The 13,924-nt window shown below is 38.3% G+C and overlaps 1 protein-coding gene across 1 annotated transcript in view; it reads right to left on the bottom strand.

The window, feature by feature from the left end:
• Positions 1 to 1,288: 1,288 nt before the first annotated feature.
• The window catches only part of ppil2 (peptidylprolyl isomerase (cyclophilin)-like 2), a 32,714-nt gene continuing 20,078 nt past the window's right edge, over positions 1,289 to 13,924 (bottom strand). Inside the window, exons 15-20 of the mRNA XM_084728243.1 lie at positions 11,086 to 11,203; positions 9,573 to 9,629; positions 6,299 to 6,371; positions 5,332 to 5,394; positions 3,789 to 3,931; positions 1,289 to 1,547 (exon numbers count right to left, since the gene is read on the bottom strand). Coding sequence (XP_084584369.1) covers positions 1,445 to 1,547; positions 3,789 to 3,931; positions 5,332 to 5,394; positions 6,299 to 6,371; positions 9,573 to 9,629; positions 11,086 to 11,203 — 557 coding nt within the window. The 3' untranslated portion in view covers positions 1,289 to 1,444. The remainder of the gene's footprint in view (positions 1,548 to 3,788; positions 3,932 to 5,331; positions 5,395 to 6,298; positions 6,372 to 9,572; positions 9,630 to 11,085; positions 11,204 to 13,924) is intronic.

Below are 13,924 nucleotides of genomic sequence, written 5' to 3'. Positions count from 1 at the left end.
ACTGATTAAACATTTTCTTGTTCATCTTGCTTCAATATGTGCCCTCTGAAAGCCACAGATGCCATCACAGTATTCTCATGGTTTTCTAGTTTCTTAGGTTTACTCAGTCAATGTTTTACTGGGCCATACAGCAGCTCTGCGTAAACGCCTGCAGGTTTTACAGTTTAAAGACCTTTTTTTGCCAAAGTTGCGAAAACAATGGCAGTGTAACATTTCCAAATAACCTTCTGGGAAAAAAAAAGGATGGACAGGAACAAAACTACCAGCACATGGATAAGATTAGATTTTATAAAAAAACGGCATGATGCCAGTTCAGTAGACAATGAATCTAAAAGTGGCAGTTGAAAACAGGAGAACAATCCATGCAACAATCACACCCCCACCTGCGTGCCACAGTCAGCAACAACAATAGTGTAATTTCTTTCATTGAAACTGCAGAATTGAAAGCACTTTCAGGTAATCTTGTCACACTTTTAAGCTCAGTGATATTGAATGAGACTTAAGAAAGACAAAGACATTCAAGAATATGTCTTTTGTGCTCGCGAAACAATCAAACCCCTGAAGCTCTCTGCAGAAAGAGGGTTTTCTTGGTCAATTTAGACAAACAAGAGGTTTTGAGAAAGCACAATGGTTAGAATGAAAAAAACAAAAACATATTCAAAGGTTTATGTTAGGTGAAGAGAACCAGAGTGTGTCCTAAAATAACCAGACCACCAGTGTGGATATAACAAAGTGACCAAGCTTGAGATGAATTTTTTATGTGTGGGCCACCTTGACTTTGATGCAATGTATAACTCTAGCTTTCTGCGGAGCGCGGTGCTAAACGATTGTGGGAACATGACAAGCAAATGCATTAAAACACTTGGGAGTCCAGCCAAAGCAGCCGCCTAAAGAGCTGAAACTGCTACATGTCGTCATTCTTTACACGAGAAAATGCACCCTGATACCGTGAAACCTCTCTTCACAGAGACACACCGCAGCCTGGTTGTTGGGAGTTAATCATGTTCACAGATACTGATTAGACCGTCCTGGACCAAACATTGATTAAACTGTCCAGGAGCCTAGATATTGATCAGATGGTTTTTGCTCCATCTTGACCCTCCTGGATGATGAATATAAGATTAATTACTTTTTGGAGTGACTAGTGTTTCCTCCTAATAAGCAATGATAGTTTCATAATGCTCCTTCATCCCACGAAAACTGTCAATACATCGTCATCGATACTAATGACATCAATAGTCACAGAGTCTTTGAAGGAAGGTGTACAAAATTAGATTATGACGCTACCTTTCAAAAAAAGTCACTTTAATTTCTCGTTTCACACGACAACAAAACTACTGACAGATAACAGACAATTAGATAAGTATAAATGTGAAATCAATTTTGCTCAGGCTCAATCTGGCCAGTAAAAAATACGGACTGGTTAATGCTGAATGCGTCGGTGCTACCAGGAGCTGAAGTTTCCGAAGCCGGTCTTGCCTTTGGATTTCTTGGCCGCCCCTCCGCTGGTGGACTGCCCGCTTTCATCTTCAGCAGCCGGACGTTTTCTGAGGGAGAAGAATATAATATCATAATCAGTTGTGCTGTCACAGATGTGTGCCTCTGGTTTCATGCAAACTGTGGGCTTTTCTGATCTGCTCTTCCTTTTGCCCGAGTTCCCGCTCATAACTCTTCTGTCTTTGTAGATGTTGCTGTTTGTGCTTTCGCATCATACAGTACACAGGCCTTTCAGGATTCTTCTTCTCTAACTGGAAGTGAGGCTAGAAGTGGGTCTGGGCAAGTCATTAAAATTTTTGCTTATCTCTTCGTGGTCTGACAAGGTCATGGGTACATTTGCATGAGTCAAACGCTATTTCAAACAGGATGTACAACCCCAGTTTATTTTCATTCAGACATCAACATGAACCCAGAAGAATGCATAACTTTATATGAATCTCACAATTAGGGCTTCAACAAATAATTCCTTTTCAGTATCGATTAATCTGCAGATTATTTTCTTGATGAATCAGTTAGTCTATAAAACAGCAGGAAAAAGTCCAACCAGAAGTCTAGATATGTTTGAAAGAGATATTCAGTTTACAAAGACATAAAACAAAGAAAAGCAACTCATTCTCACATTAGAGATGCTGGAACTACAGAATGTTTAGCATTTTTGTTTAACCATCTCAAATATAAACGTATCATTTTTAACATCATATCTAACTTAAAGCTTATATGGTTGAATTTTTTACAGGAACAACAGATCAAGGCTTTTCCTAAAAGACGTAACTTAATTGATGTAATTTCACCTCGTTGGATGTTAATCTCAAATCTAGATCTTCAAACTGGAAAAACACAGAATCTGTTCCGGAAATATTTCTTCACCTTATCCACCAGAATCAGCTCCTAAAGTCTGTTTCTTTAGCTGCCTGATCTTTCCTCACCAGCCACTTATTTGCTTCTGCTCTCTGCTGTTTGGGGCTGAACAAGCAGCGACACTCGGCTTGTTTGAGCTTGTTTGGTGTAAACAGCTGCCTACGATTGTATTTGGGAGGGTTGGTAAGATGCAATCACAGCCGACGTGCAGCTGGAAAACTACAACATTTTGCTAAGAGGGGCTAAAGATTTGTAGACTCTTCATTTTTTAATTAAATATCCAATCAAAAATATTCTTTCATGTAGGGTTAGTAGGTCTTTTTATAACATTTACAAAATGTAAATGCCACAATTTGAACCCGGATCCAAAGATTCAAATAACTGTATTTACACATGCTGACATCTGATCTTCCACTGAGTTATCTGAATTGATAGATGGTTTCTAGTCATGCACAACATTATTTCAGATAAACCTCATGTGTCATTCCCATCCTGTATTTCTCTAATGATCAGAATCATCCAGGAAATGCATAAATGAACAGAACCCTAAAAAGACCATTAGTGACTGCTGAAACACCCCACATGTCACTTTTACATTTAACTGTCTGGGAAAATGGACAGACTGTTATTTGGGAGCATTAGTACTGACATGCTCTGCATAAATCTAAATATGAGAGTGTGATGTGATGACAGAAGGAGGAGGAGATGGGTAAATTCTGAATATAAAATGTCATCAAAGAGAGAAAAATCATGAGCTTAATTATCTCTTAATATGCACTTTAGCAAAAGTACAACGTTCAGTTCTGTTAATGGACCTTGATTTTGGTCATATCAGTATTCCCACGAATGACACAGGATTATAGATTGTCTAAAGTGTCTATTTTTCTCTTTACTGAACAGATTCTGATTCAATAAATAAAAATGGGACACGAGGAGGATGGCACAAACAAATTCTACACACAAAAGAAACAAAAAACTAAAACTTTATGTGACCATTAAGAATTTAATAGGGCAAAGGGACAATAATCTTATGTTTCTATATACCTAAACTCAGCAAAAATATAGTCTGGATAATAAACCTGAAGTATCCCCATGGGGAAAATGGGCAATCTTCTCCATAATTGGCAATTTTACACATTATGTTCCTACTCCTTCTGTGTCGCTAAGTTATCATTATGTTTAATCGTCCATTCACTACTATACTGTTTCTCAAGTCTCTAAAATCAGAGGAAATAATACAGTTTGAGAGGAGGCCGGGTTAACTTTGTATTCTCTCTGTAAAGTGATAAATATTCTTTAACTTCCCTTTTGTGCATATGCAGCTTTTATATACGTCATGTTGATGCCTGTGGATGAGTCACTGCTGGGAGAGGATGCGGGGGAAGACTTTAGTTTGCTGAATAGTTAATCAGTATGCATGTGTGTGTCCTTACATTGTGGCAGGGTTGATGTATTTCCCTACGCCTGCTTTGAAGGTCTTTGGTGCCTGCTCCTCCTTGGCTTTCTTCTGGGCGATGCTGGTCTGCTGCCTCTCCTCCTCCTCCTTCTGAAGCTCCTTCTCTCGCTCGGCCGCAATCTGAAAGACACCGATCATGTTAAATCCCCAGAACTACTGGACTGTGCACGCCACATTAGAGGATACAGAGGCTGTGCTCACATCGAGGCTGCAGCTAACGATTGTTACCATTATCAATTAGTCTGTTGATAATTTTCTTAATCAATCGATTAGTGTTTAGTCCATACAATGACAATAATGGTGAAAAATATCGATCACTGTTTCCCAAAGCCCAACATGACATACTCATGTTGACACTCACTCACTGTACAATAAGAGTCTCAAACTCAGCTGGGACATTAAAATCTAGGATTGTCTTTGTAGGACAATAATCACAAAGGTTAAGTTCGCTTTAGGGTAAACAGTGAAGTAACTGTAGCCATATTGCTGCACTCTTAAAACAGTGGAGGAACTGCATATAAAAAAAGAGCCATCTTTCCTACACGGTTCACTACAGTTGGGTGCCACGATGATATAAACTGCTGTGCAAACATTTGTCAACCAGCAGAGATCTTTCTTTCCATTTTTTACCAAGGTATCTATGCATCTCTTTAATATCTCCTGCTGTATTTTATACCATTTTGGACAACTTCTTTAAAGCAATATTGAAATTGGATTTCGCACTAATGTGATGCTTTGATTCAACAAAATATCACTTTGATTTTATTTTAAATGGAAACAGACAACTTTTCAACCCCCCAGTGTTTCCAAGTTGTGTGCATGTTTGTGCAAAGACAACCAGATTGCTTTCCAATTTCCTCAGAGCCAAGCTCTGGTAAGAAATGATCACACCACTTTTGAAACAAGAGAGGAAAGAAGCTTTTTCACTAAAGAATTAAAATGTAATTGCTACAAATTTATATTTAATTTGGGAACAGGCAAAAGCCATTGTAATGCAGATTGCATAATGATAACATAATCTGAGTAATGATATTGCTTCTTACAAACTAAAGCAGCGGTTGATGTTGAGCTGGAGGGGGGGAGTAAGAAGAAGAAAACATTAGGAGAAAAAGTGTGACTTCACTCATTCGTGGAATGGAGACATCATTTTCCCAAGAAAAATAGGTACGCGATACCAGAAGGAATTGCAAAGAGAAAGTGAGGCGTTAAGGGAACCAATCTAAACACGGATGATGTCATTATTCTACAGCCATTACACTGTGCAATCAACATTTACTTCATAAGTGCAAGTTAAGGAAAGAAAATTGTCTGTTTATCATTTTAATCCTCTTCCAGCCAACCTCCACTCGGAAACATGTAATGCTTCTTTTATTTCACGAGGATGTTTGTGCGTCAATGTACAGAATGTAGAAGGCTGTTTTCACAGAGGCCACTGTGCTTTTCATCTGCAAAAGGGTGAACAGTTCCTCGTGCTCTGTCCATAAATCTATTCATTTAAACACACGGAAAAAGATACAAACCTGAGCATCAGCCTCTTCGTATGGATCCACAAACACAGTCGCAGTTAATATCTTGATCTCCGACTGTAAAACAGAGTCAAACAGAAAACATTTGGATCCAAGGTGCATTTGGTTCGCTCAAAGGAAAACTTAATCTTAGAAACTCCTCCTTATGCTAGTCATTATTAAATCATCTGTAAATGATAAAATCCCTAAATATTGATAAGGTAACTAAAATATTAAAGCTACTACAAGGAGTTCTTAACTGGTTATGAAACAGCCCCAATTTATTACTGATGCCTCTATATGACCTATATGAGCGAACAAGAACATCTGCAAGTTGATCAGCCATTTCTGTAGTTATTCCGAATGTATACCTCCGGGCCAGATTCTCCTTGAGATCAGATTAAAAGAGCCCGTGTTTACATTTCCTCAAGCAAAGTTAGAGTGAGTAGCATCTTAGCAAGAAGTTGACAATATATTTTGTGGTTATTTTAATGGAAACATAATGCTTTTTTCCATAGGGACCTCCAATATCAGTGACATATGAAAGCTCCTTGTAGTAGCTTAATGTTTTACTATTATATACTTTCAAAAAAATCTGCTTACAGGTTGAAAGGCAACTAAGAAAGCTTTTCTCAAGAAGAGAGAGAGAATGTAGTCCCTCAGTGTCATTTTGATCTGATCTCTCGCTGGCCCCTGCTTTGTTTCTTGTCTTAGCACCTGACCTTTAGATGATCCATGTAAGGGTCAAACGGGCACGATGGCCGAGTCTTGTACTCCTCAGCTGCTATTAATGTTAGTTATCTAGGAACTTAAACTGATGCTGCACTTTCACTCTGCAGTTTGCACTTGACAGGGCTGTCAGCTACCGTTTGAAATTGTAAAATGAAATATAATTTGAGGATTTTTTTTTTGGATTCCGGTGAGAACAATCATACATTTCAAAGAAAAATCAAATTATGTCTTAAACATCACTAATTCTTACCTTTGGTTTGTCTGTTTTGGGATCACTCTCCACATTCTCCATGGCTGTCAGAGTCTCAAATCCACCAACAATCCTGTCAAAAAAAAAAAAAAAAACACACAAAATATCCTTCATTCATTATGGTGACAAGTCTTCCATAAGTCTTCCAGCTCCCAGATCACTTTGATCTTCGACAGGGAACATAAAACAAGGGCAACATATCCCTCACAACAAAACATATCATATTTTTACATGTCCTATGAAGGGACTGATGTGCTCAATCATGACAAGAGGGCTGTGGGGTGCTTTTGAGGACTAGGGTGAAACTAAGTTCAAATCCCTGTGATGCCATCCATCCTGCTGACGTGCCCCTGAGCCATCTCAACCTGAGATGTTTCAGTATATCATTTTGCGGCTGAGGGATCTGTGCACACCTCATTATATTCCTCGCACAAAAGTGAACATGAGTTGCTGCTAAAAAAAAGGTAAATGTGTATAGCCTGTGTTATCAGCACATTGGCCTGCTGGTGTAAACACAATAGAAAAATAAACCGCTGAGGATGTAGAGTCTGTCAAATGCTGAGGGCCAAGAGGTGATCAGTTAGCGGCTCCCCTGGTGCAGAGCACTTTAAGAAGTTGCTCTCACTTTGCTCTTTAAACTGCAAAGTCTTTATCCAGCTGCTCCTGTGGGGGCCTCTTGTTACCATGTGTGCAGAGAGAAGACATGCACACACAGTGCACCCAACAGCTAGCAGGGGGTGCTTCTCAGGCCACATGTGCGCTGCTTCCACATGTTCTCTTGAAGAGGAGCTCCCACACTCAGTGACTCACTAACCTTGTAAAATAACAAAAACATTCGGTTATCTAGTAGTGCAAAATAACACGGTTACATTTTTTTTTCATGCCAATGATCATCTGATAAATGTGCTTCAAGCAACACATTTTGTCTCATTAACCCCATCTCACATTCACTTAAACGATATTAAATGATTAAATGATCTGGTGAGCAGCTTCCAGATCTGGAAGTAGTGCCATTTTCTTTCATCACAGATCTAGCTAGAAGAAAAGCAGCAATGTTATTTCACTTTTAACTAATTACCAAGACTGCTGTATCTCTGATGTTAAAAGATAGACATCTATTGTGAGGAAAATAATGTGAGAAAAATTGTTGCTGGATAAAATAACAGGGCAGGAAAGTCTGTTTTGGCAGTGAATGAAACACAAGTATTACATCATTTACACTGATGCTAAAATTTTATAACATTTATTTTTAAAAATATACAAATTATAGACAAATCTTTAAAAAAAAATATATATATATATATATGCATATTTCTTTTGTCTGTTTTATGCCTTTTTTTGATAGGACAGCTGCAGCTGAGAAAGGAAAGGGGGAGAGAGAGTGAGTCAGTCTGGAGTACATGCCTAAATGCCAGGACAATCCACAATACCAAAAATTTCAAAGCAGTCTGGCTCTAGTACTTACAATGACCTGTTACAAAAAGGAATGTTAAAGACATAGCTGCAACAGCTTAAACTGTATGCTAAAATCTCTACATTTTCTCATTGTAATCATCATCATCTTATCGCCTGCCACCACTAGATAAAAAGCAACCCATTATGCAGTTTGAAAATTGTAGGTAAAAGTCAGCTGGCAAACATAAAGCATCTACCCTTTGAAGGTACTCTGAGAGGATTAACACATCAGCCCAGCCAACGGGATAAACATTCATTCCACTACATAATAATACACACCAAAATAAATCATTAAGACAACCTGTGTGAGGATTAAGAACGCTCTTTACAATGATCGCGCATGAGATGAGCGCCAAAAAGAAAGCCAGCATTTAAGGACAAAGGGAGGTCAAGTCATGAAGGAAGAGGATTTTTTCTAGTACAGCTCTGTCTGAAAACCTATTAGATATTTGAACCCCAAAATTTTGCAGGCTCCATGCATGAAATTAAGAGCATTTTGTCTGTTTTATACAGCTGGATGGATAAAACTTTGTTAAAATAGATTCGGTGGAGCCTGGGGGTTTAAGGCGCTGAAAACGAACGGCAACGTCCTCGGTTTGAGTGCAGCTGAGGACATTTACTGAATGTCATTTACCAACTCTCTGTTCCCACCAAAAAGAAAAATAAAAAAATAAAGATTCTATGGACAGGCAGAATACAGAAAGTGCACTATAGATCATCAAAGGTAGAAAGTACACACACATAAAAAAGACTGGAACAATTAGTTGAGCAGGCACAAATGCCAAATATTTGCTGGTTCCAGTTCATTCAATGAGCGAATTTGCTGCTGTTCTCTGTTTTATACAGTTCTAAAGAAATGGCTTTGGGATTCAGACTGTTGGTTGCACAAAACGTGACATCTGAAGGGGTCATCTCAGGTTCTGGGAAATTGTGATGGGTACTTTTTATTAGTCAGCAAAACAAATCATATGTAGATCAATAACGAAAATCAAGCAGTCTAAAAAAACATGCAAGACGCTCTCCAAGACCCATGATCCCGGGAGAGCATTTAAACTTTTATTTCCACCGTTGAAGTACTTAATGTATCAACCAGGTGAAAAAAAAGTTCAGTCCGATTTGCATTTTAGAAAAACTTTACTCTGTGAAGGAGTTCACATTATGTATAGAGCAGGTTAAGTGGACTGACACTGGCAGGCCTATTAAATGTGCACCAGCTGCAGTCTGGAAAGGATAAAAAGCTGGACACCTGGTTAAAGCAGAAGCTTTTAAAGTGTGTTGACCATGTGAAGAATCAGTCAGTTGAAAGCAGTCTGAATATTTTTAGACAACAGCCAGGGCTTTTTCAAAAAAAGACAGCCATTTAAGATCATGCTCAGCTCAGCAAAGAGAGAAAGAGCCATCAGTTTAGATTCAGCATCTACTAAATTTTTCACTGCTGTTGGCCAGAAGTCAGACTGGAAGTCACAATCCTGTTTGTACAGTCTGGAGCCCCAGAGGAGCCAAATATGTATTAAAGAATAATATGAGAAGGTGACAAAGAGAGACAGAGAGTGGGAAGAACACTAAGAGGAAGAGGACGGGAAAGATAAAGAAGAAATAGAAAGAGATTAAAAAAAGAAGATGTGGCATTGACCCAACTGTTTGCATAAATGGCTCAGAGCATTAAGCAAGTGTCTGTCACGATTGTCACTTTTCAAAAGCTTATGTCTCAGCTGCTAAATTACCCAAAACACTGTCACTAAGGCACAGCGGAGTCAATTTAAAAACATGAATAAAGATACTATCGAGTGTACACACACTTAAAAAATAAAAGGTTTACCTTCCAAACACTGTGTGCTTCCTGTCAAGGTAGGTGCACGACCGGAACGTGATGAAGCTGAGAGAAAACAGAACAAACACAACAAAACATTAGTATAAAATATTCAAAAGATTTAAGGTTCAGTGAATGAATATGTAAAAAGAACTGAAAACAAACATGAAATCGCAGAGAGAGTTTTGCTTTTATAGTGGGCACAGAAGTCACATATATTCACATACCTATTTTAGTTTTACTAAATACACAGAACAAGCTTCAGAAACAATAATAAACAGCACATTAACAAATCAGACGAGGTCTATAAGGCAAAACTTAACACTTTACTTTAGCCGCCATCCCACCATCTCCCATTTTTAATAAGCAGCATTGATTAAATTTGTCTTTATTGTCTCCCTGAAGGGAAATTTGTCTTGGACATTTGAGAGAACACAGGTGACACAGCCGCTCACAAGTCCATTCAAACTACAGTTAACATGCAGAATCTCATCCAGATTCATACACACCAACACATAAAACATAATGAATAGATAATACTATTGTCACTGTAGAAGTACAGTGAAATGCCTGGAAATGTTTGGAGCAATCCTACAGATTCCTATTTAAATCAGAAATATGTCATATATTTAGTATATTAAATCATAATGTGACCATGATAAGTTGTTTAAGGACACATGCTAAAAATTTCCCTTCTCATCTAGAACATCTGTTTTTGTTTCCTTGTTTCGTGTTTATCAGAAATAAATGTTCAAAGCATGACTTACTTTCTCTTTACAAGTCGTGAGAAATCTTTTAAGACTGCTTACAACAATTAATGTGTATTCTGAGTTTGACAAATAATATTAACCACCCAGCCAAATTTGAACGATTAAAGAAAAATCACCGCTTAAATAAAATTTGTTCTCAAAATCATGAAAGAAATTGTGTCCACTCCTCTGATTTCAGTGTCAAAAACCACTACCAGACACGTTAAAGTCACCAGACGATGGTGATGGTGACAGAATGATAGTTGTTTTTCTTCTGTGTCAGGTTGATGGAACTGAAGTGAATTGTTGGGTTGATTTGGACTGAGAGAGTCGCTGAAGATATGTTCGTAACTGACTGTTGGGGAGGGTGGGGGCAGAGCTGTTCCTGTGTCAGTTCATGGGGCTCATACACTGTTGGGGGGGGACCAGTATTAAGTGACTAATCAAAAATAAAGTACTTAAACATAATTATAACAACTCATCTTCATGGAGAAGAAACTGATTTTTTAATGAAAAACGTGCCCAAATGATTGTTAATTACTAAATAAGTAAATGCCATAATACATAAATGTTGTTTTGCGTTTTCAGTATACAACATTTTATTCTGCCTGCACTGCATTTTACTCGTCTTGTTCACCTGTGGGGCCTCAGCAAAGAAATCAAAAGAAAAAGACAGGAAGAAAAACAAATGCTAATTCTCTGCTGACTGACTGTCTAGCACAGAGTGACTGTTCAGAGTTTAGGAAAGACTGCTTTCAAGAAACATTTCTTACAACTGGGATTTGTTGGTGTTTGGGCCGGAGTTTGCCATGCTGAGAACCCCCCGGCCGGTGTGGGACAGGTTGGGCCGAAACTCATCCTTGAAAGGTTTTCCCCAGAAGGATTCCCCACCTGGGAACGTAGATAGCGGGTGAGGGAGGAAGGAAAGACAAAGAGAGACAGACAGAGCAAGACAGAGCAAGACGCAGAGAAAGACAAAGAAGTGGAAACATTTTTTTTTGTTGTTATTACTGCAGGTCATACTGCTGTTTTTCTATTTTTATATGATCCAACAAAGCAGTAATGCCAAAAATTTATGTAGGTCATACTTAAATATTTGTTTATAGAGTGACATTTAACATTTCATAGCAAAAAGGCACAGATGTAATCAACGGTGTACAGGACTCTGGTATTATGTATGCTGGCTCACTGGCTTTGCTTACTGGGACACTTATTATACAAATTATAAAGTTATCAGTTACACCTGGACTTTCCCCGTTATGACAAATCAAAACTGTCCGCTGTGAAAAAAAGTCTCTCAGGTTGCCCCAGTGCAGCAAGTTCACATTTCAATATCATATACAATCTAGGTTTCACAGTTCAATACACTTTCCACATTTTTTACAAAGGTAAAAAAAAAATATGGTATTTCCTTATTTATTCTCTCTTGGGCAAAAACAGTGTGTTCAAGTTAAACCATTTTTCAGACTCCTATAAACAAAACTAAATGGCTGTCGTCATTAAAGGCCCCCTGGGAACTTTTTGACCGCACAAGGCACATCTTGTACTCTGTTAGCGTGCACGTGCACGTGCACATGCATGGGGTGGTGCAGGAGATAAAATACACATCCCTGTCGTACAAACATGTAGTGCATACAAGAGATACAAGGACATAATAGCTGGATGTAATAGTAAATGAAACAAGTATTTACATGTTCGTGCCAAGAAAAACTGAAATAAAGTATTGAACAAGTACTTAGACCTTTTGTTTTTTAAGCCACAGTACTTTTGATACTATCAAACGTTAGTACTGTATTATTTTAAACTATGTGGTATTCCAGTATTGATATTTTTGACAATCTTAATACACACACACCAACAGATAGAACATTTTATTACTCTGATTCAGTGCTTTGTTCTCATTAACACAGGTCCCTCACTTCATTTACTCTCTACCACTCTCGTTTATGGCAATTCTGCTGTTTCTCTCCTTATCAGAGGCCCAATATATTCAGTAATAATACTATATGGTGCAAATGTAATTTATGTGGTGTTTAATTTTCAGCTCCATTATGCACAACGTTATATTTCTATAATGTGAACTATGAGTAGACCTATTAAAATGGATTTAGTTTGTAAAACACTAATTACTGGCTGTATCTGTATTATTTATTCAAATTACTGCACCACTAGAGAAAATAGAAATAAGGCACCATGTATTTTCATAAGACTCAGAAGACCTGTTTGCCCTTGAACATGGAGCCATGTTGAGAGCCTTCAGCTGTGAATCATTATTCAGACTGACTTCATCATTAAGAATCATCATGATGAGCATACAGGAATACACACTGCAGGAGCTTATTGGCTCCCAACAGTGGGAGAGGATCTGTCGCCCTGAGGTGTGTTTCACTATCCTACATCCTGCCAGCTGGTGTACGTGCATGAAACCCTGTGTACACATATAGGTACGGCATGTGCTGTATGTGTGTGTGTGTTTATGCTGAAGTGTAAATGTGTGCTAGCAACCAATCAACTCTTCAGAGGGTTGATGCAGCCGTCAAGCTCCCCTGGTGACATTTTTGCATAATTTATCAACTACCTGACATTTTATCTCAGTACCACTGGATCATAAATGAAGGGAGAGCGAGAGGGCAGGATGAGGAGAGAAATTCATTCTCACCAAAGAGTTAACCAATAAATCTTAACTGCATTCCCTCTGCTGTTATGTTAATATGACAATTCCCTTGAATTACATCAACAGTACAACCACAAACTTACTGAACAGGTTTAAGAGGAAAGAAAGCAGGAAATGTGAAAATACCTTCAACTGACTGACAGCAGTGAAGCATCTGCACTGATGAAAGCATTATTTGGGCATTTCAAAATACCACTGCATGTTCTTGTTTTATGTCTTGAACACGTGTCTGGGATTTCATTTACAAGTCGATGTTTAAAACATTTCTGCCTCCAAAGCATCCGGTTCTGAAGGGTTTTAGATAAATGAGGCTCTTCTGAACTTGTGGAGAGTGTTAACGCTACAGTGAGCAGTTTGGCGGATGTGTCTCTTTCCAATTTATGTACAGGCAATAAAAGAGAGGGATTGACTCAAACTGTATGGGCAATTTTTGAAGGATTTTCTTGACACTTAAATCCCCAAATCCAAGTGTCAAAAAGTATCACATTATGGTTCAATATCTTATTTTACCATCACTATATCCCTTCACAAAAAGTCGAAACAAATGACAATGTTCCAATGATCCTGCAGCTAAAATGTGAGCGGACAAATTACCTCTTCAAAAAGCACAATATCAAACAAAAGATGAAATTCATCACCTCTGCTTTGGTCTGACAAGTTTTAAAAAAACCCCAGACATTTCAAATAAAAGGAAGGAAAACAACAAAATGAATGACAGTAGTCCAAAGCCTCACAGCAGCTGTCTGCGCAGAGCTGTTCTTAATGATACACAAGATTACATGCGAGTTACATGACTGTTACAGGACTGTTAAATCCACCTTTAAAAGCCAGTTTAAGGGTCTGTTCCTGGGTTGTGTGCACACGTTGTTCAGTCCAGGTGATGAGGAGAATTTTACCCACAGGCCTGGAATTCTGCACCTTCATAAATCTGTCATGGT

Source organism: Lutjanus erythropterus, chromosome 10, assembly GCF_056507025.1.
Source record: "Lutjanus erythropterus isolate fLutEry1 chromosome 10, fLutEry1.hap2, whole genome shotgun sequence".
Classification (NCBI taxonomy): domain Eukaryota; kingdom Metazoa; phylum Chordata; class Actinopteri; order Lutjaniformes; family Lutjanidae; genus Lutjanus; species Lutjanus erythropterus.
This window is presented reverse-complemented; position numbering and strand designations above follow the sequence as displayed.